The sequence below is a fragment of the Notamacropus eugenii genome, chromosome 1, assembly GCF_028372415.1.
Source record: "Notamacropus eugenii isolate mMacEug1 chromosome 1, mMacEug1.pri_v2, whole genome shotgun sequence".
Taxonomy (NCBI): Eukaryota; Metazoa; Chordata; class Mammalia; order Diprotodontia; family Macropodidae; genus Notamacropus; species Notamacropus eugenii.
In genome coordinates, this window is record NC_092872.1 from 81,359,725 (window position 1) to 81,379,426 (window position 19,702).

Sequence of the window (19,702 nt, forward strand, 5' to 3'; positions counted from 1 at the left end):
GTTTAGTTTTGCAAATGATTTCCATACTAGTTGTGTTGTATAAGACTAACTATATTTCCCTCCATCCTGTCCTGTCCCCCATTACTTCTATTTTCTTATGGTCCTTTCCCTCCCCGTGAGTGTCGACCTCGTATTGCATTCTCCTCCCCATGCCCTCCCCTCTATCCTCCCCCCCTTCCTGCTTGTGCCCCTGTCCCCCATGGAAGGTGGTTTTTGTATGGTTTTGTTGATGTTAAGAGTTATTAGGGTGGAAAACGGGTGGGTAGTGGCAGATCTTAGCACTTATAGATAAAATATCACATGAAGAGAGACCCAAGAGCTGCCGTCCCTCACCATATACCGGAGTGGTCTTTCCACTCACCAAAAACCCAGGAATTAGCCCCAAGAAAAACTGTACTCTCACAGAAAGAAGTCAGCAGAGTAGGACTTCTGTCTCCAGTTCATACAAAAATCTGAGCTGTATGAAATAAATGACAGAAAGGTTGCTCCCTTTTAGAACAAAGTTAAATAATGCTGCCTCAGACTTCCAAGAGAACACACCACCCAGTTCTTGATGATTCATGAGTGTTCTTCTTAAAAAAAAAAAAAAATTAAAGAAATTCTGCCAAGTGGAAAGCACATGGAATATGAAAGGTGTGCTACCTTGGGAGGCAGGCAGTTCTCTCTGTGTGCTACTGGTGACTGTATTCCCAGCACTGACTTGGCTCTCCACCACCTGCTTATACAGGAGAACACCCTGAGTGAGTACATCATTGGCCTGGAGAATCTCCGCTGCAAAAAAGAGGAAAAACAAGTCACTTGGGCTAGTCCACCCACACTCCCCAATCCTAGGTTTATTTTAGCTAGTCCTGATACAAGCTTCACTGACCACACCAAAACCTCTGCTCAACAGAACCTACATGCCCCTCTGCTCTCTCCCTCAAACAGAAAAGTAGCACTTTTTACCTTCACTTGGCTCCAAAAGTTGAATGAGCCCCCCTGCCACCGGATATTTGACCAAATGTCCACAATTGTACCTACTTTAATTATTCTCACCGTTGAGATACAGACCCTTTTAGCCTCCCAAAAAAGTAGGAGCTAGTAGACAACACTGACCTTTTAAATTTTGCCTCACGTGTATACATCCGTTCCAACTCCACCCTCTCAAAAGAACTTGTGGCTCAGACGAGAGAACCACCCACAAGACTTTCTCAATAAGTATCTGCCCTTTGGTTTATGGCTGATCAAAGTCAGCGAGAATGCCAGACCAGGCAGCGAGCAGAAGGCACACAAAGCAAGTTAGAAACATTGGCACAGAGGAACCAGCACTACCCTCCTCCTCAGAGTCATAGCTTCATTCAGAGACAGTAAAAAGAAGCTTAACATTAAAACAGAATCAAACCTGCCTTTGCCCAGCTGGTTCCTTCAGTCTTTCTTCAGATCTTCTGTCCCCCTCTCTAATCTCTAGCTTATTCTGTTTCTCTTCCAAAAACTTTCAGACCATGTGCTAACCTACACCGAAAGATACCTTAAAACTTCATCACTTTTTTAAAAAAAGCCAAGTCTTTGGGCAGTTCAAGTCAGGTACCCAAACCCCAGCCACCATTATCTCTTATGCTATAGGACTAGAACTCACGTTTGTCTCATTCCCCTACTATGGACCCACATCTGTGGTTGTGTTCCTAACCTTCCAGGGCACTGCTTCAAATAAACCCCCTCCAAAAAACCCCATTACCTAGGGCATCATCATCATCCACAGTGTCACTGGCAAGCCGGAACAAGGTGGGCCTCAGCTTTTCACACTTCTCATACAGGCCCTGGGGGTGACAAACAGGCCAAATGTATTAGCAGGCTCTCTGCTAATGACTGTCAGACATGCTCTAAGTATGAGCCTCTCTTTCTTCCAATGACCAGTGACAGCCTGGAGCTTGGAGCTGACAATTCAAGCTACACAGAGATGGAAAAAATTCTCTTACCTAACACCAACCCACCCACTCAAGCTCTCATCCCTTAGGCTCAGTTAACTGTATATTTCAAAACTAAAACCAGTTATTAGAATCAGAGGAAATAAGCAGAATTGAAGTCCCAAACAGGAAGCACCTTCCCCTTGCACCTTACATAGCACTTTGTTTTGCAACTCTCCAGTGCACTTGTCACATAATGGTTATATGTTTATGTCCTATCGCTTACTAAGCATAAGTAGGGATTGACTCTCATCCAAACTTTGCATATTCTCCCCACAAACCATAAAATCATCGAAACTAAATGTTGTGAAATACCATAAAGAGCAGTCTTGGCCCCAAAGTGATAAGAAAAGGCATCTCCTTCAACTATACTACAAAGACTGGGGTCCATGAATGTGGAACACTGCAGGGAACAGTGGTATCAAATTTAAAATAGACATCAATTTCCTGTGAGCGGGGTAATATTTAATTACCTAGGCTGCATTTTTATTTATTTTGTTAAATATTTCTTCATTACATTTTAATCGGGCTCAGACCACACCAGAGAATGGGCCTCGTGCTTTGACACCTCTGACATTTATCAACATATATTTCTGATATCCTGATTGGTTTTGCTTAATTTTTTTCCCTCTTCCTCTTTTTCTTTGAAACTACAGGATGGCTAATTAGGAATTCTAAAAAAACAAAGTACATTCCAAATTAGGGATGCAGCCTTGTTCAAAGGCATGGAGGCTGGAAATAGAATATTGCTTTCAGGAAATAACAAAGGTGCCTGCATTTGATCCTAGAGGGTAATAAATAAGAAACGACTGAAATTTCATTAATGTAGACCTGTGCATTTTTGGCAAATGAGTGGAGGACGGACTGAAAAGAGTCAGGGAAGTCAATCAGGAATCTATCACAATATTCCAGAACAACCCTCAAGGAACCAGGAGACATGAGTGAGGGACCTTAGTGCAGTGGTAAGAGCACTGGACTGACTTGGGCTCCATGCTCTGAAAAAGTATAAGGTGTCAGCCTTTCTAGACTTCAGTTTTTCTTAGCTATAAAACGAGGGTTTGGGACTAAATGCTCTCTAAAGACCTTCCCAATTCTAACATTCTAGGAGTCTAGTAGAATAGCCCGAGATCACTCTGCTCCCTGCACTAAAGTATAGCCCTAAGGAAAGTCAAATTAATCCTCACAGTTGCCCTTTCCAAACTTTTGACAACTGATAATACAGAATTGGCTTTTAAGAGTGGTATCCCATGGAAAGACTCAACTTTTTGAGGACTTAGTAGACACGGTAACCACATCTCCTAAAGCCAAGCCTGAGAAACAAGTGCCCCACTCTTCCCAAACAGCATGATGTGGCAAATGAGAATATGAGTTGCAAAGGTTCCCAACCTACAGAGATGAACCCTAGCCTTTTAGCTACGTCAGTCCATGGCATTTACTGTGTAGCTTTGGCCCTAAATGGGGGAGTATGGGCAATAATTCAACACTGGTTTTACTTAGAGATGATTGCTTTATGTGATACTAAAAAGGGCAAAGGCAAATACATATCAAAACATACTTCCTCCCTTACACACACACACACACTCACACTCTCTCTCTCTCTCTCTCTCTCTGCTCCCTGCACAAGAGAAGCATATCCCTAAGGAAAGTCAAATAATTTCTTACAGTTGACAACTGATAATACAGAATTGGCTTTTAAGAAAGTGGCATCCCACTTGCAGACTTTCTTCACTGGAATATAAACTGAGGATTTTCCTGTACACATGCTAAAAACATTCCTATTGCTTTATGGGGTTCTCCCATTCATTTTAATTCTTCTATGCAACATGACTAAGGTGAAAATGTATTTAATAGGAATGTATGTGTAGAACATTATAAGACTGCACGCATCTTGGGGAGGGAGTGAGGAAGAAGGGGGAGGGAGGGGAAAAAAAATCTAAAGATATATGGAAGTGACTGCAGAAAACTGAAAACAAAATAATTTAGAATTTCAAAAAAAAAGAAAAGAAAAGAAAAAACATTCCTAGTAGACCTCTCTAATTTGAGTCCTGAAATGAGAGAGCGATGTTAAAAAGCAAGGGAAGCAAGGTTAAGTGGGTGAATTTTGTGACTGGAAGTCATCCTACGCAAGAGATAGGTGGGTGTGCGTGTCTGTCCGTCTGTGTCTGTGTCTGTGTGTGTGTGTGTGTGTGTGTGTGTGTGTGTGTGTGTGTGTGTGTGCGTGCACACAACGGACTCATTCGTTCATCTGCTGAAGCCTATGAGCTTCAGAATGTTTTTAGATGCATAAAATAAATTATTCCACAAGAAATCAATTATAATAAACCCAGTTATCTAATTTTTTTTAAAGTTTATAGATTCCAGAGTAAAAATCCCTGCTCTAAACAATTTCTCTAAAAAGTTACCCCAATCTCCCTCACTCCTAACTTGCTTGGCCTAATCTAGTACCTGGAGGACCAAATGCCTTCTCCTACAAACAAGTTATACAACTTACCCTGCCCCTAACCAAGGCCCTCATCCAAATGCTCACCAGCCCCAATTTCTAGGGCTGCCCAGACCTCGGATTACCTGGAGGTTCTTCAGGTCCAGCTGCTCCAGCTTTGACCCCTGACAGGTGCTCAGCATCTCCTTCATCAGTTTGACGTTGCTGTGGACTTCCTGGATGGTGCTGATCCGCTTGGACACCTTCTCAGATTTCTCTTGTTCCTTTCAAAGGAATTGGAGGAAGAAGGAAGTGAGTGAACAGAACATTCTTAGTGCTCTCCACATTAAAGGTATCATCCCTTCTTATTTCTTTTCTGGGCACCGACTGTCCTGCTGCTACTTTAGGGAGATGAGGATGCTGAGTTAAGAGTCGACCTACTTGACAGGTTTCCCCATCCCTTTCCCAATCCAAATTTCCTCCTTTTTCTAGAGAAAAGTCACACAAATTACTTTCATCCAAAATTTTCATATTGGATCTGCAGCAAATGCATACTGGTCTGGAATACCAGTGTGAGCCTGTAAGAAGCCACCTAGGATGAGACAGGGCTGAGAATTAGGGTAAGGAAAAGGAGTCATGCCCATTCTTCCAGTAATCTGTGCAGCCATACTCCTATGCACATAGCCATCATAACTGGGCTTTCCATCATTGGCAAAAGGAGTAAGAGATACCAAGGGATGTCTAAAATCCAAAATACTATTAAATCTCCAAGTTCTGGACTCTAAGAAACTGGTTCCCAATCCTGGCCCCTCTTCCCCTCAAACGAAATGAGAAACCTGCTGCTACCCACCTCTTTGATGAGGGTCTTGATCAATCTGTTGGCTGCCTGTAAATCTTCAGGGTGGTTACTTTTCAGAAGTCTTGTCAGGAGCTGGGGAAGATATTCCATGAGAAGGTTAAGTGAGACCGTAATTTGTCCTCTTCTCCCATCTTTTTCTTCCTGTTCTACCCCAACACCCTCTCAATGGTTATCCTCTGGGATATCATACAAAGCCAGGGTCTAGATGACAAGTAGCTCATGGCACAGTGGAATGCTGTGGCCTACTATAGTCCTGGATCCTGGGGGAAGGGTGACTGCTAGAAAAGTGGAAAAGGAAGAGTAAGACAACTGGCTACATAATTCTGCACAGGAGAAAGGGGATGCACTGAGGACTGATACACCTGGCACTGACATTGCTTGAAAGTCAGACTCCCGAGAAGGTTCAAGAAACCAGCCACTGTCATTTCCCCTTGCTGTTCCACTGGGGAGATGTAGGAGTAAGGGGCTGTACATCCCATAGGGTAAAGTCAGTCAGCTAAGGATAAAGGGCATCTGAAACATTTCTATGCTTCAGTGAAATAAGGTCCTAGGTCTGACCTTTAAGAGCCCCTGAAACTTGACTATGTACACCCACATCAAATGCTCACCGATAACAGGGTAACTCTGAGAGGCTCTGGGTAAGGTAGGAGCTGATCCAATGAGACATGCTTAAAGCAAAGGCACTGGGCTGATAGCTGGCCCATCTCTCAAGCTGGATGTAACTACACACAGACACACACTCTCTTTCTTTCTCTGTCTCTCCCTCCCTCCCTCTCCCTCTCCATCTCCATCTCCCTCTCTCCTTCCCCATCTCCGTCTCCCTCTCTCCTTCCCCTCAGGCTACCCTTCTTTTGCCCCTTCCATCAAGAATGTCCTTGATATGTTCATTTTAATCTGAATACAAATATTACAGTTCATTACACAATACTATTTATGTTAATAATTCCTGAATTGCATATCCTAAGGTTAGGTTCCTTGCACAACATTATCCCCTCCTGTTCCTAAATGACCTATAGATGACTCATCAGCCAGAGAGGTTTCTCAGGAGCCCCAGTATGCGCTGGCTGATATGCACACACAGAGCTCTACTCAATCTCCCATCATCCAAAGCTCTTTCAGAATCACTACATTGTCTCCAGAAGCCAGTCCCCTTGCTATCTCTTGCATCAGTTCACAGGGGCTTAATGAGCACTGAGTTGGATGCTTAAGGATCTTCAAGAGGAGTCTGTGGCTATAACCCATTAGACAATCCATGGGAAAAAAATTCCATGTGTGTTGCTTATCAGTCAGTCCATGGAGAGGAAAGGTCAACCCTCCAGGGCAAGGATAGTAGAGGAAAAGGGTATTAATTACCTTTGATTTTTCTTCATCAGCATCAAAGATGGAGCTCTTGGGCCTGGGAGAAGGTGGGGGTAAGATTTTGTCCACTGGTAATTTGGGGTCTTGCTTAATGATTCCTGAAACATGCAACACCTAGATTTCAAACGCTGCCTCTGCCCAGCCCACGTGGGGGTCTTGGCGATCTCAGAATGAATCCAAGAATCTTATGGTGAAAGAGGCCTCCCTCTGAAAAGAATCTGAATGAAATACCTAGTACCTGATGTCCTATGAGGGACAGACCAAGTGCACTTGCTATGTAGGACACACCCAGGATAGGGAGAGGCGTGAAGTTCTAAACTGTCAATTGAAGGAAATCCTATGTATCAGCTTGAAGGCAGGGGCCTGAGTGCTTCAGGAGTCAGTGACTCTTAACAGACACAACAAGGTGACTGTTAATTAAATAGTCAGGATGATGCCTCACTCTGAGCCCGGCTAGCTTTGGACTGCACACACCCAAAGCCACATTGGTCATCTTAGGCAAATATGTCACATCCTATATATAAACACCCCCAAATCCAACAATCACTGAATGGTTCTTTACTAATCTCTCAAAACCTGTACCAGGAGGGAGACAGAGGAGGAAAAGCCAAGTTCTTAACTTAAACTCAAAACAAATGGGGATGCAACATAAGCTAGACCTTGTTTCTTCAGCATATGATAAGCATCTCGTATTTTGATATCCTCAGGAAACCAAACTGTCCAACTGAACATTATTTCAATAATTCTTGATTTGACTTTGTCTGTAGTCCAAGATCCAAGATACTAAAAGCAAAAAAGCAGAAAGATGGAATTTTAGACAGTTATGAGATGAGAGATAGCCTAGTCCAAAACCTTTAGTAAAATAAAACCAAGAGAATTTAGGGAATACAGTCAATGTCAGATCTCTGGGAACCCCAAAATTATTTCCCCCCTGCCCTCCAAATCTCTTGACTCTCAAGTCCAGTGCTCTTTTTACTACACAATACTAATGACTGAATGCTAAGTAGTAGAAGGTAGGTTTCAGCACCAAAGGTGCTTATTGAATAGTCACGATGACTATTCAAACATGACCTACATTTACTGACTACTTACTATATGGGTAGGACTCTAGGCTGAGGCTTCATTACTGCCTCGGGACAGGATTCATTCTTTAAATCCAACCTCAATAAGAGTTATACATTCCATTGACTGAGAAGGATGCCCATTAAGACAGTAGAGGAATTAAGGCAGAAGCCAAAAGGGAGGAAGACGAATAATCAAAACAGGGGAAACAGACGAGGTGGGAAGACACTGCTCAAGCTGAAACCTAAGCCTGCATATGTCACCCCAATCACAGCATCCATCCAAGATAAAGAATCCCTTTCTTCCACGTGCCTCTTTGTGGGGGAAAATGTCACACACAGCAGGAATCAGAATCACACTATTTCCAAAGACACCCCTACAGAGTCAGATCACAACGCCCCCATGCTACAGCTGATGATGTAATGAGTTGCATGGGTCACTTATCCTTTGGTAACGGGCCTCTCCAAATTTAGCTAATTTGACCATCAGACAATAGGCATACAGCCCATCATCCAGGTTGCTCAGGGTCTTTACATTTTTGTAGGATCTTCTAGAGTTTATAATCCACTAATACAGCCTTTAAAAACTCAGGGTCACCTCCATGGCACAATACCTTGTTGGAGTAGAACTTTAGTATTAGAGGGGCTATAATGCTGTTGTGTTTGTCCTTCGTTCTTGAAGAGGACCATGACATGACTTGCACTTGACTTTGATTTGAGTGAGGGAGGGCTGGACCAGCCTCGCTTTCTCCTTCAGAGCCATCTGGGTCCACTGGCCTGGTATTCATCAGGATGACCAGAGATGGCTCAGGATACAAAGTGAAACCCTGGTCATTTTAGGCTAAAGTCTTATCAGATTCTTACTTTGAGTGAGATACACCCAATTCAGTGAATAGGCCTCCTTAAGTAATTACTCATGGGATGGCCCCTTTTAATAAAAAAAAAAAAATTTTTAAAAAATCAAAGGAAGGGAAGACCCTCAGGGCTCCTGGGTAAAAGACAAACAAGTTACTATTTAGTAACTACTGTAATGCATGGGGAAACTGGGAGATGAAGCAAAGGCCAGAGGTCAGCTGCTTGTCCATTATCTATGTAGTAATGATAGCACCTCTGGTGGGTAGATTGCCTTCTACTTTCCTCAAAGCACTTCACATACAAATCATTACAGGCAAGGTGCCAGCCTCTCCTCAGGGAAGGGAATCCTACTCCCTGGGAAATACTCACCTTTGGAGAAAGCACTTTGATCAGCTCATTCAGAAAGCGGAACTTGGCCACCTCACCATGGAATTTCTCTCCACAATAGTTCATGCATACCTCCAGCACCTAGGAAAGCCAAATCAGTTCTCAGAACCAGAAGAAAGCATATCTACAACGTTCCCACCCATGAAGCCAGGGATGGGCAGCTGCAGATTGGACAGTATCCATTCGTCAGATAATCCAAATGACTCTCCTTCAGGAAGCCCCATGAGAAACTGCTATGGAAACCAAGAGGGAAAGTAGGCTGCTTCCCTACAATAAAATTTCCCAGAACTTAAATGAACTTATCCCCATTAGAAGGAAAAGAACAGGACCAATGCAACCCAACTCTAATCTGGAAAGGGCTCACTAGTGTCTGCCTTAGCTATACCCAATATTCAACAAGACCTCTGGGACTCGACTTTCAAGTCACTGAAAATAGTGTCATCTTTTAGTAATAATGCCATTTCTAGGCTGAGGTCTTATAAAATCAAAACATGACACCCATACTGGTATCACTCTGATGGCTCGGTTTTGTGTCATTTTATTAAAGCCTCAGTGTTTGTGCTGGTGTTCTAGGGCTATCCTATAGGAAGTATAACTTTTTAAACTAAACAAATAAAACCCATTTTCACGGCACTGCCTCAGGCAATGGTTATTTTGTCTGTGGAATCCTGTAGCACTCAGGCATTTCAAAACAAGGGAAAACCAAATCCAATCACTGTGGACATAATCTTTATAATTTTCCCTGGGAGAAGAGACTAACATTTCTATGAAAACTTTTAAGGCATTTAAGAGCCTTCTACAAGACCTCAAAGCAGCAATTCTTCCCCAACCAATCCCGCCCCTATTCTGAATTCCAGTTACCATCATGGGAACAAATCACAACTTTCCCTTCATTCAGGTTTGCAGCCTTGTGTGATACCCTAGTCTTCTCTCACCCACCTCACATACCCAATCTGCTGCCAAATCTCAGCAAGTCTTTCTCTACAAGGCTTCTGACATACATCTCCCTTCTTTCCACTCACATAGCAGTCTAGTTAAGGCCCTTTTCACTTTTCCCAGACTACTGCAAAAGTCTTCAAACTTGTCTTCCTGCCTGACTATCCTCCACTTGAATCAATCTTCCACTCAGCTGTTAAATTGATCTCCCTTAGAGATCTTGCCGTATCATTCTTCTACTCAATAAACTCCAATGGTTCCCTATTTCCTGATTACAGGATCAAATATAAATTCCTCCTAAATTCCTCTAGTTAGTCCTTAGAATTCTTTATAACCTGACCCCTTCCTATCTTTTCAGTCTTCTTATATTTTACTCCTCTTCATGCAACTCTACAATCCGGCTACACCAGCCTACTTGCACTTGCTCAAACACAACACTCCATCTCCTGTCTCTGTGACTTTGCACTGCCTTTCCCTCACCTGTAACACTCTACTCCCTTATCGCCATCTCTAAGGTTTTGGCTTTCTTTAAGATACAACTCAAATCCCACCTTCTGCGGGAGGCCTTTCTTGGTGCTAGTGCCAACCCATTTAAGGTTATCTTCCATCTACACTGTATCTTTTTTTTTTTTATATTCTGATTTATATACAGTGACTCCCCTCCTCCCCATTATACCATCAGCACAAGAGAATGAACTGTCTTTTGTCTTCCTTTATATTCCCAGTGCTAATACATGGTAGGTGCTTTTTATATGACTGTTGTTTGGTAGAATGACTCCATTCTAAACATTAACCCTATATTACTGAGTTATATATAACTGTGAATCAGCGATCATATGATCATAGCTTTATTTTTACACCGACAGGGTTTTTATTGTTGGCATTGACTTTAATGGCCCTGCCAGACCACTTTTCTTGTATATACACAAATACATAAATACACACATATATGTCTACATAGATCTCTATATAGATAAGATTAATGGACTACGAAGTGAATTGAACCAAATGATTACTAAATGACTAACTACTAAACTAAATGATTTCCCTACAAATTCCAGGACTCTGTGGTAGATTTTCAAATACATAAATACTGCTATCATGACCTCTCCTAAGGTTTCTTTTCTTCTGTTGGTCCAAGTCCCTCTTAAAGTGTTACAATCAGAACTGGGCACAGTATTTGACAGATATCAAAATTATATATCACTTTAGAATTTGCAAACAACTTTTTCTTATACATATTATCTTATCTGGGCCTTAAAACAAGTATCTGAGATAGGATGAGGAAAATGAGACTCAGAAGTCAAGTGACTTGCCCAAGGTCACACAACTATCATGAGAGGCAGAACTCAAACTCAGGCCTTTCCAACTCCAAGCCCAGTACTCCAATCACTATGTTATGGCATCTTCCAACTATTATTTCCCATGATATGGGCACCAAGCCTGTAGTAATCTAGAACAATACTGTATTTCCTCTTCTCACCTCTTCCTAATCCCAAGTGAAAATGCATTCATGCTTTTAAGATCTGTCACATTACTGGCTTGTAAGTGCATGGTCAACTAAAGCCTCTAAACGATTTCAAATGAACTATCCTTCAGCCAGTTCTCTCTCACTGTGTAACTATACGGCTTATTTCCTTAACTTAAATACAGGACTTGATATTATTCTTATATTTTATCTTATGGGTTTCAGTCCATCATTTCAGTCTGTTGAGATCACCAGGATTTTGTTCCTATTTTCTGACCTTAGGCAAATCAGTTTCTGTGGGCCTTAAGTTCTTCATCTGTTAATGAAATCTGGACTACAAAGTCTCCAAGGTCTTTTTTTCCTTTAAACCTATGATCCTCTCGACCTGTCCCAGCTTGATGTCATTTAAAAATGAGATAAGCATATCATCTGTGTCTTCAAGTCACTAGTCCATCAGTCACCTGGAAGCACTATGAGCCAGGCACTATTCTAAGCTCTGAGGATACAAAAAGGATGAAAAAAAAACAAACAAACAGGCCTTTCTCTCAAGGACCTCACAGACTAATGGGGGAAACCGTATGCAAGCAATGAGGTATATAATCAAGGCCCATACAGGATAAAGTTGAGATAATCTGCAGAGGGAAGACTTTGGCATTAAATGGGATCGGGAAAAGCTTCATCTTGCAGAAGATGACACTGTACCTGGGACTTGAAGGAAGCCAGGAGGCAGAGATGGGGGGGCGGGGTTTGTATGTGACACAGACAGAGAGACAGAGAGACAGAGACAGAGAGACAGAGAGAGAGAGAGAGAGAGAGAGAGAGAGAACAGTTCTAGGCATAAACAACAGAGTTGGAAGATGAAGTATCTTGTGCAAAGACTGACGAAGAGCCCAGCGTCACTAGATCAGAGTTCATGGAGAGGACTGAAGCGTAAGAAGACTGGAAAGGTAGGATGGGTCCAGGATATGGAGGGCTTTAAAAGCCAAAAAAGCATTTTATATTTGTTTGAAAGAGACAGCAAGCCACTGAAGTTGACTGAATGGGGAGGAGTGCGTGTGTAACATGCTCTGACTTACCCTTTCAGAAGATCAATTTGACAACTCAGTGGAGAATGAACCTGAGTGGAGAGAGACTTGAGGCAACAAGACCAACCAGAAGGCTACTGTAACAGTCTAGGAGTGAAGTGATGAGTGGTGGCCATGTGAGAGGAGAGAAGGGGGCATATAGAAGAAATGTTAGAAAGGAAGGAATGACAGGACTTAGTGACTGATTAGACATGGAGGAGGGATAAGAAGGAGGAGTCAAGAATGACACGTAGAGACATCTAGTTCAAGTTGGAGTTGGATATGTAAGAGAGGCTGTTAGAGATGTAAGACTGAAGATCAGCAGAGTAGTTATTATGGCTGGACAAATAAATCTGGGAATCATCTACATCAAGATGGTAGTTGAATTCATGGAAGCTGATCACCAAGTGACCCAAATCTAGTTTTTATATAACTGATCAATAAAGTCAATAAAATATGATATAATTAATCAATAAAGAGTTACTGATGACTGTGACTGTATGTTTTTACAGCAGAGAGAAACATGGCTGGCACTTGGTTTAGTGAGTAAAAGTGAGCAAAGTGTGTTTCTGTATGCCTGTTTTTCTCTGTGGATGGAATCCCTGAGGTATGTCCTTCTCTCAGTACTGGGATGTGTGGGGTGCAACAGGGTTTCTCCTAAGCCAAGACTTTTCTGGCCCTCCCTAAGAATAGTTAGCCCAGGAAATCTCCAAATGATCCTCCTTTCTCTCCCCTTCCTTCCTTCCTTCCCAGAATTCTTGATTGGCCAGATCTTCCTTTCTCTCTCTCCAACCCTGTCTCTTTACCTTGCATGAATGGTGTGGCATGCACAAAGACACCTACTACAAAAGCCAGGAGGGGTTAAGCAGAAGAATCTTTTCCCTCATCTAGAATGAAAGCATCTAGTCTTGTTCTTTAAGAGCTAAGCCTGAGAGAATGTGAAGCCTTGGGCTCAGACCTCTCCTCACCCCACATCCTGCTTTCCCCCCAAAGCCTGGAAGTCTGAATAGCTCCCTTTAGGAAAGTCAAGGGGAGCTCATCAGCCAAACAGAGTCTCTAGTGTCCTTTTCTCCAATCTTGAGGGGGGAGGGGAGGGTCTTGCAGGGAGACCAGGCTCCAACTCACTGTTAAGGCATGAAGAGCTTCCCTCTCCTGTGGGGACTGGATCTTGTGGGCCAGCAGCCAAGGTGCATGAGATGGGCTGAGGAAACAGAAAAGGACAAGACTAGGCACAGGCTGAGAGGTTTCCTCTTGACAGAGGAAGAAAAGGGGAGGGGATGTAGCTCGTTACACATGAATCTTCTGATACTGAAGCTGACCTAGGAACCCCAGAGAAGCTGGCCAGAGGCACAGCAGCCATCATGTGCTTCCTCCTGCCCACCCCCACCACCAAGAGTACAAAAAAAGATTAAATCATTCCAGGAAGTTCTGAAAAGGCCGTGAGAATGTCACTACATTCTACAGGCAACATTATATTTGTGATTTCTCCCAACACGGTACATCCCATAAATGTCTCTAACAAAAGCAGCAAGACAGAGATGGTTCCAGCAAGCCTAGGACACATTAGCAGCACAGTGCTTCTATGTTAAGTTCTGTGTACATACCAAAGAAAGAACTCGACAGAGCCTCAGAAAAGGCTGAGTCAGTCTGAAAAGAAGGGCTTCCTTTTCCAGGGTCATGAGCATATAATGTGACTGAGAGACAGAGAGAGTGATGGGAAACCCAGCAGGAAACACCCCAGCCACTGCGTAAGCCTCCACAGGAGCATGGGGCCCAAGGTTATTAGGAACTCCTCTGCAGAGAGGGATTTCTACATCTTTTTATTTTAGAAAACAAAGCAGGGAGAGGGGCCTGAACCTCTGCCACAGAGCAGGTGAAACAGAGAAGCCAATTTGCCTTCGCTGCTTCCATTCCTTTAAAAAATGCCACTGTGGGCCCCAGGAGGGAGAGCTGGAAAGCAAAGTTCAGCTTGTTCTTTTCCCTCTCCATCTCTCTACCCTTCACAACCCTCTCCCCTTGTCTCTGCCCCTCAGCTCACAGCAAGGACCCCCAAAACAGGTTACCTAACAAAATATCTGCCCCTTTAAATTTTAGCGTCCTCACTGTCTGAAGCATTAAATATTTCTGTGTGTCTATCACCATGTCCAGGAGATTACAAGAACCACCGAGGTAAGAATGTACACGATTAATCTTACCCATCAGGGTCAGCATTCACCTGGTCGCAGAAGCACTGGATGCATGACCAGTTCTCCTCAGACATGCTTGGATCTGTGGCTTTATCTGCCAAGAAAGAAAAGGGAGAGAGGAGGAAATGAGAAATAGAGAAAATAAGAACAGAACTAATGAATTGAGACTCACACCTCTGGAGACAAATGAGCTCTCATGTTCCCAGAGCAGCCTTTGGGAAGTTAGAAAGGGACAGATAATCATCTGGCATGTCACACTGAGAATTAACAGTGGGGCTAATCAAACATCAATGTTAAACTCACACTAAGCTGATCGTCCTAAAACTACTTCCATTTTTGGCAGCACAGTAGAGTGATATGTCTTTTGCCTTCATGCTTTGGGTGGGTTTCCAGTCCTTGGTGCGAGATATATATAGTTTCCATATTCAAGGAAATACCATATCATCTATTTTTCTGTTTACAAGCCATTTTTTCCCCTCAGCTCTAAATTTCATTTTCATTTTTTATGAGCAAGATGTGTGATACAAAGCACAGAGAGCAGGCCTCAAAATCAAGAGGACTTGGGCTCAAGTTTAACCACTAAAACATGTTGACAGTGGGACTCTAGGCAACTCAACCTTTTAACAGCCTACATCAGGGTTCTCCAAGTGAGGTCAGAAGGTCCCCAGACCTTTTTGGGGGTCCTTGCCATCAAAACTATCTTCATAACAGCACTGATATAGTAATTAAATATCAACAGATATAATCTACATAAACGTATTAATTAAATATCAACAGATATAATCTACATAAACAAAAGCTCTCTGGGAATCTTCAATGATTTAAGAATATTAAAGAGATGAGATGAAAAAGTTTGAGAACTGATGCCCTAAGGAACTTTCTATATGCAATGGTATAGGGAGTTCCTTATTCTAATGAAATCATAGATCTAAACCAACTTTTAAAAAGAATGTTTTGTGTGTCTCGTTTGTAGACAACAGCTACTTCAGTAAATTTTGTAATGGAATCCTCCCTTGTAAAAAAAGTCAAACCACCTCTCTTCTGTCTATATCCTTTCTATTAAGTCTGCCATAACCACCTGTAGTCATTTTTCCCATCAAAATGTCTTGTCATTTGGTTATTTACCTCTTCCACTCAATTCCCATTGTAACTATCAAAGCAATTCCCCAAGAGGATGCAGAACCCAGAAGAAAGCACAGCCACCTACCACATAACAACGAAATGTAGTTGAAATGAACATTCAGACTATGCCCAAAGGGCCATAAAACCGTGAATACCCTTTGTTCCAGCAATACCATTTCCAGGTCTGTATCCCAGGAGATCACAAAGGGAAAAGGAGCCACATGTACAAAAATATAGCAGTTCTTTATGTGGTCACAAAGAATCAAACATTGAGGGGATGCCCATCAAATGGCTAACAAGTTGTGGTATACAAATGGAATGGAATGGAATAGTATTGCACTATAATATAAGAAACGATGAGCAGGTGGACTTCAAAAAAACCTGGAAAGACTTACAAGAACTGAGGATGCGCCAGAGAGCAGAACCAGAGCATTGTACACAGTAACAGCAACATCGTGCGATGATCAACTTGGATAGACTTGGCTCTTCTCAACAATACGATGACAAATTGTATACAAAAACAATTCCAAAAGACTCATGATGGACAATGCTATCCACATCCACAGAAAGAATGCAGATGGAAGCATACCATAGTCATCTTTCTAAAATTTCTGTCTCATGGTTTTTCCCATTTGTTCTGATTCTTCTTTCACAGCATGACAAACATGGAAATGTGTTTAATATGATTGTGTACATATAACCTATAACAAATAATTTACTGTCTTAAGGAGGGTGCAGGGAAGGGAAAGAGAAAAAAATTGTGAACTGAAAATCTTATAAAGTAAATGTTGAAAAAATTTTTTTAAAGATTAAAAAAAATGAACATTCAGGCTATAAGCTGTTCCAACCATTGTAGAAAGCAATTTGGAATCATGGCTAAGAGAGTAACCAAATATCCTTTGATCCCAGAGATTCCACTGCCAGGCACATACATCAGAGAGGCAAAGATAAAAAGAAGAGATGTCCCATATACAACAAAACATCCCTAGCAGCACTTTTTGCAATAGCACTTAAGTTGGAAACAATGTGAATACCTACATTTGGTGCATGGCTAAATTAATTGTGGTACATAATGTAATGAAGCATGACAGCACATTCACAACAAACTATGAATACGAACAATACAGAGAAACATGGGAAGACATATGAACTAATAAATACAAAGTGAAATAAGAAAACCAGTAACTCGTTTACTCAGTGACTATAAAAATAGGAATGTAAATAACAAAGTAAGTTGTATAATTGAAAGGAAAAAGGGGAACCAAAATTAAAGAGAAAATTCACCTCCCTTTTTTACAGGTGGGAAACCACGGGTGTGTATCTGTAACACTCAGTTGATCTATTCATTTTGCTGAACTGATTTTTTTCTTTCCTTTTTAATTTTTATTACAGGGGATGACCCTCTGGTTGGGAAGATAGAGCAGGAAAAAGGGATATATTTGGAAAAGACACCAAATTTTCAAAAATTAAAATCTAAAGAGTGTTAAAAAGAAAAAGAGAGGAGAAAAGGGTTGTGAAATATTTCATCAGGGCTGTGGTAGAACCTGTACTCACTATAATGAATATCTTCCTTGAGATCGGAACAGTTATGTCTACCAAATACAATTGTTTATCCAGGGCAGTTTAAGGGAAGGATAGAGAAAGAGGCTGAAAAGTCCTTCTATGACTCTCCTTTAAGATTTCAAAGACATTTAGAAATTCTCTTGGATGAGATTTGGGATTGATTCAATGACAGAAGCTCTCCAGCATCTTATCAGCAACACATTGACAAAATGGGTACTTCATCTTCTAAGGGATTGCTGATAGTGACAGTGTGTTATCTTACTTCTGCAAGAGCTGAAAATTATCCATTTTAACATTTATTTGGTTGAGATCATCCATTGTGTTGATTCCAATTAGCTTTCTTTTTTTTTAATTTTTAAAATTTATTTTTAATTTTTCTTTTCAGTTGCAAATTTTCTCCCTCCTTCCACCCCCTCACTGAGAAGGCAAGAAATATGATACCCATTATAAATATGAAGTCATGCAAAACATATTTTTCACATCTATTTAGTTTTCCAAGACTGACATTTTCTGGCCTAGTCCACAAATTCTAAGGGTAGTTTCTATTTGGAGCCTGCAACCACCTCCTAATGTACCAACTACGCCATCATGTACACCCAATATGGAACCTCTACAGCCTTTTCTCCCACTGTTCCACTATGTTCTCTCCTATACATGTCTTCCTCTACTCACACAATCACCACCCTGATGCAAGCTCTCATCACTTTCTGCCTGGACTATTACAATTGCTTTTTGGATGGTCTCTGCCTCAAGTCTCTCTCTACTCCAAATCCACTCTCTTGACACAAATATCAAAGAGATTTTCCTAAAACACAAAACTATTCATTTTACCTCCTTAATTAATAAACTCCATTAGTTTTCCATGACCAAATATGAAATTCTGCTTCCCTTTTCAAGCCCCTCTTAACCTGACCTTCCCTATGTTTCCAAATGTCTCACCATTTACCCCCCCTCCACATCATCCAAACACTTGCTCTCCTCTCCCCTTTACTCAGCAGTCCCCCACAGCTGGAATGCTCTCTCTCCTCACTTCTGCCTACTGGTTTTCCAGGCTTCCTTCAAACCCCTGAGCAAATCCCATCTTCTGCAGGAGGTGTCTATTCCTTGCTCCCTTATAGGCACATTATCTTCTCATTACTTAGTATACATCTAGTGCATACACACTTATGGGCCCCTGGGGGGCCTCCCCCCTTAGAATGTGAGTTCCTAGAGGGCAGAGAGGGACTGGTTTTCTCTGTTCTATAAAGAACTCTCAGCACTGAGCTCACAGTATGCATTTAATAAATGCTGGATGACCAATACACACCTGACAGCTATGGTAGGTACACCATGCAAAATCTTTTCAAGTTTTTGTTCAGGATTTAAGTGGGGCTTGTCCTCCCAATCTCTACCTCCTCCTGGCCAATCCAAATCCTATCCTTCCTTAAAGGTCCTTTTCAGCCCATACCAGTTCCCACGCTTCCCCCCCTTCATTAAAGTCAGTATAGCATTAAGTGTTCTGTCTCCCCAGTTTGACTACAAAAGATGCTGGATAGCAAAGATCATATCATATACTTTTATGTATTTTGGTCAAAACAATATGGTAGAAAGAGCACTGCTACACACTCCTGTAATCCTGTATCTCTGCTACTTGTTACCTGATTACCTGCTGTGAATAACCACTGTGTAACTTCCAGCTTGGGAAGAAATAGGGAGATCCAGTTTCATGTAGACAGATAGGCACATATACATACATACTACATACATACATATGCATACATGTATATTCTCTTTCTGCGCAGCTAGATGGCATAGTGGAATAGAGCGATGAGCCTGAAGTCAGGAAGACTCATCTTCCTGAGTTCAAATCTTATTAGTTGTGTGACCCTGGGTAAGTCACTTCACTCTGTTTCCTCTTCTGTCAATTGAGCTGAAGAAGGAAATGGAAACCTACTCCAGTATCTTTGCCAAGTAAACCCCAAATGGGGTCACAGAGTTAGACACTCAACAACAATGGAGTGAGAATATTTTGGTTCAAATCCCAGGCCAGCTACTTACTACCTATGCCACCTTAGCAAATCACTTTATCCTCAGCTTCTTTATCTGTGCCATGAGGGAATTGGATTAGCCAACATCTTCTTTAATCCTTTCAGCTCTAAATCTTAAAATCCTCTAGAGATCACTGAGACACTGAAGTTATTAAGGATGACAAGTTACTGAGGATGAATGACAAGGTCAGGCTTGTTCTTCAGGAAAATCACATTAGTCCTCAATGGTTACTTAGGCTTAGAACACCAGTCTCCCATATGTCCAAATGTCAGTCCACTTCATCCACTGTTAATGAAAATAGCATTAAAAAGGATACGTTAAAGGAGAAGAGGAGAATCATACTACAGCTAGAGAATACAGCAGAAAGAATGCTAGATTTGAAATCTGAATGCTTCAACTCAAATCCTGTCACTTAATAACATTTGGGCAAGTCACTTCCATTCTTCTACAGG

General features: G+C 41.8%; 1 protein-coding gene across 1 annotated transcript in view; it reads right to left on the reverse strand.

Moving 5' to 3' along the window:
* GGA2 (golgi associated, gamma adaptin ear containing, ARF binding protein 2) overlaps positions 1–19,702 on the reverse strand; it is a 38,095-nt gene that overhangs the window by 14,310 nt on the left and 4,083 nt on the right. The window contains exons 2-10 of the mRNA XM_072607291.1: positions 14,547–14,631; positions 13,477–13,552; positions 8,866–8,964; positions 7,240–7,363; positions 6,575–6,678; positions 5,213–5,293; positions 4,509–4,646; positions 1,715–1,796; positions 643–771 (exon numbers count right to left, since the gene is read on the reverse strand). Of these exons, the coding sequence (XP_072463392.1) occupies positions 643–771; positions 1,715–1,796; positions 4,509–4,646; positions 5,213–5,293; positions 6,575–6,678; positions 7,240–7,363; positions 8,866–8,964; positions 13,477–13,552; positions 14,547–14,631 (918 nt within the window). The remainder of the gene's footprint in view (positions 1–642; positions 772–1,714; positions 1,797–4,508; positions 4,647–5,212; positions 5,294–6,574; positions 6,679–7,239; positions 7,364–8,865; positions 8,965–13,476; positions 13,553–14,546; positions 14,632–19,702) is intronic.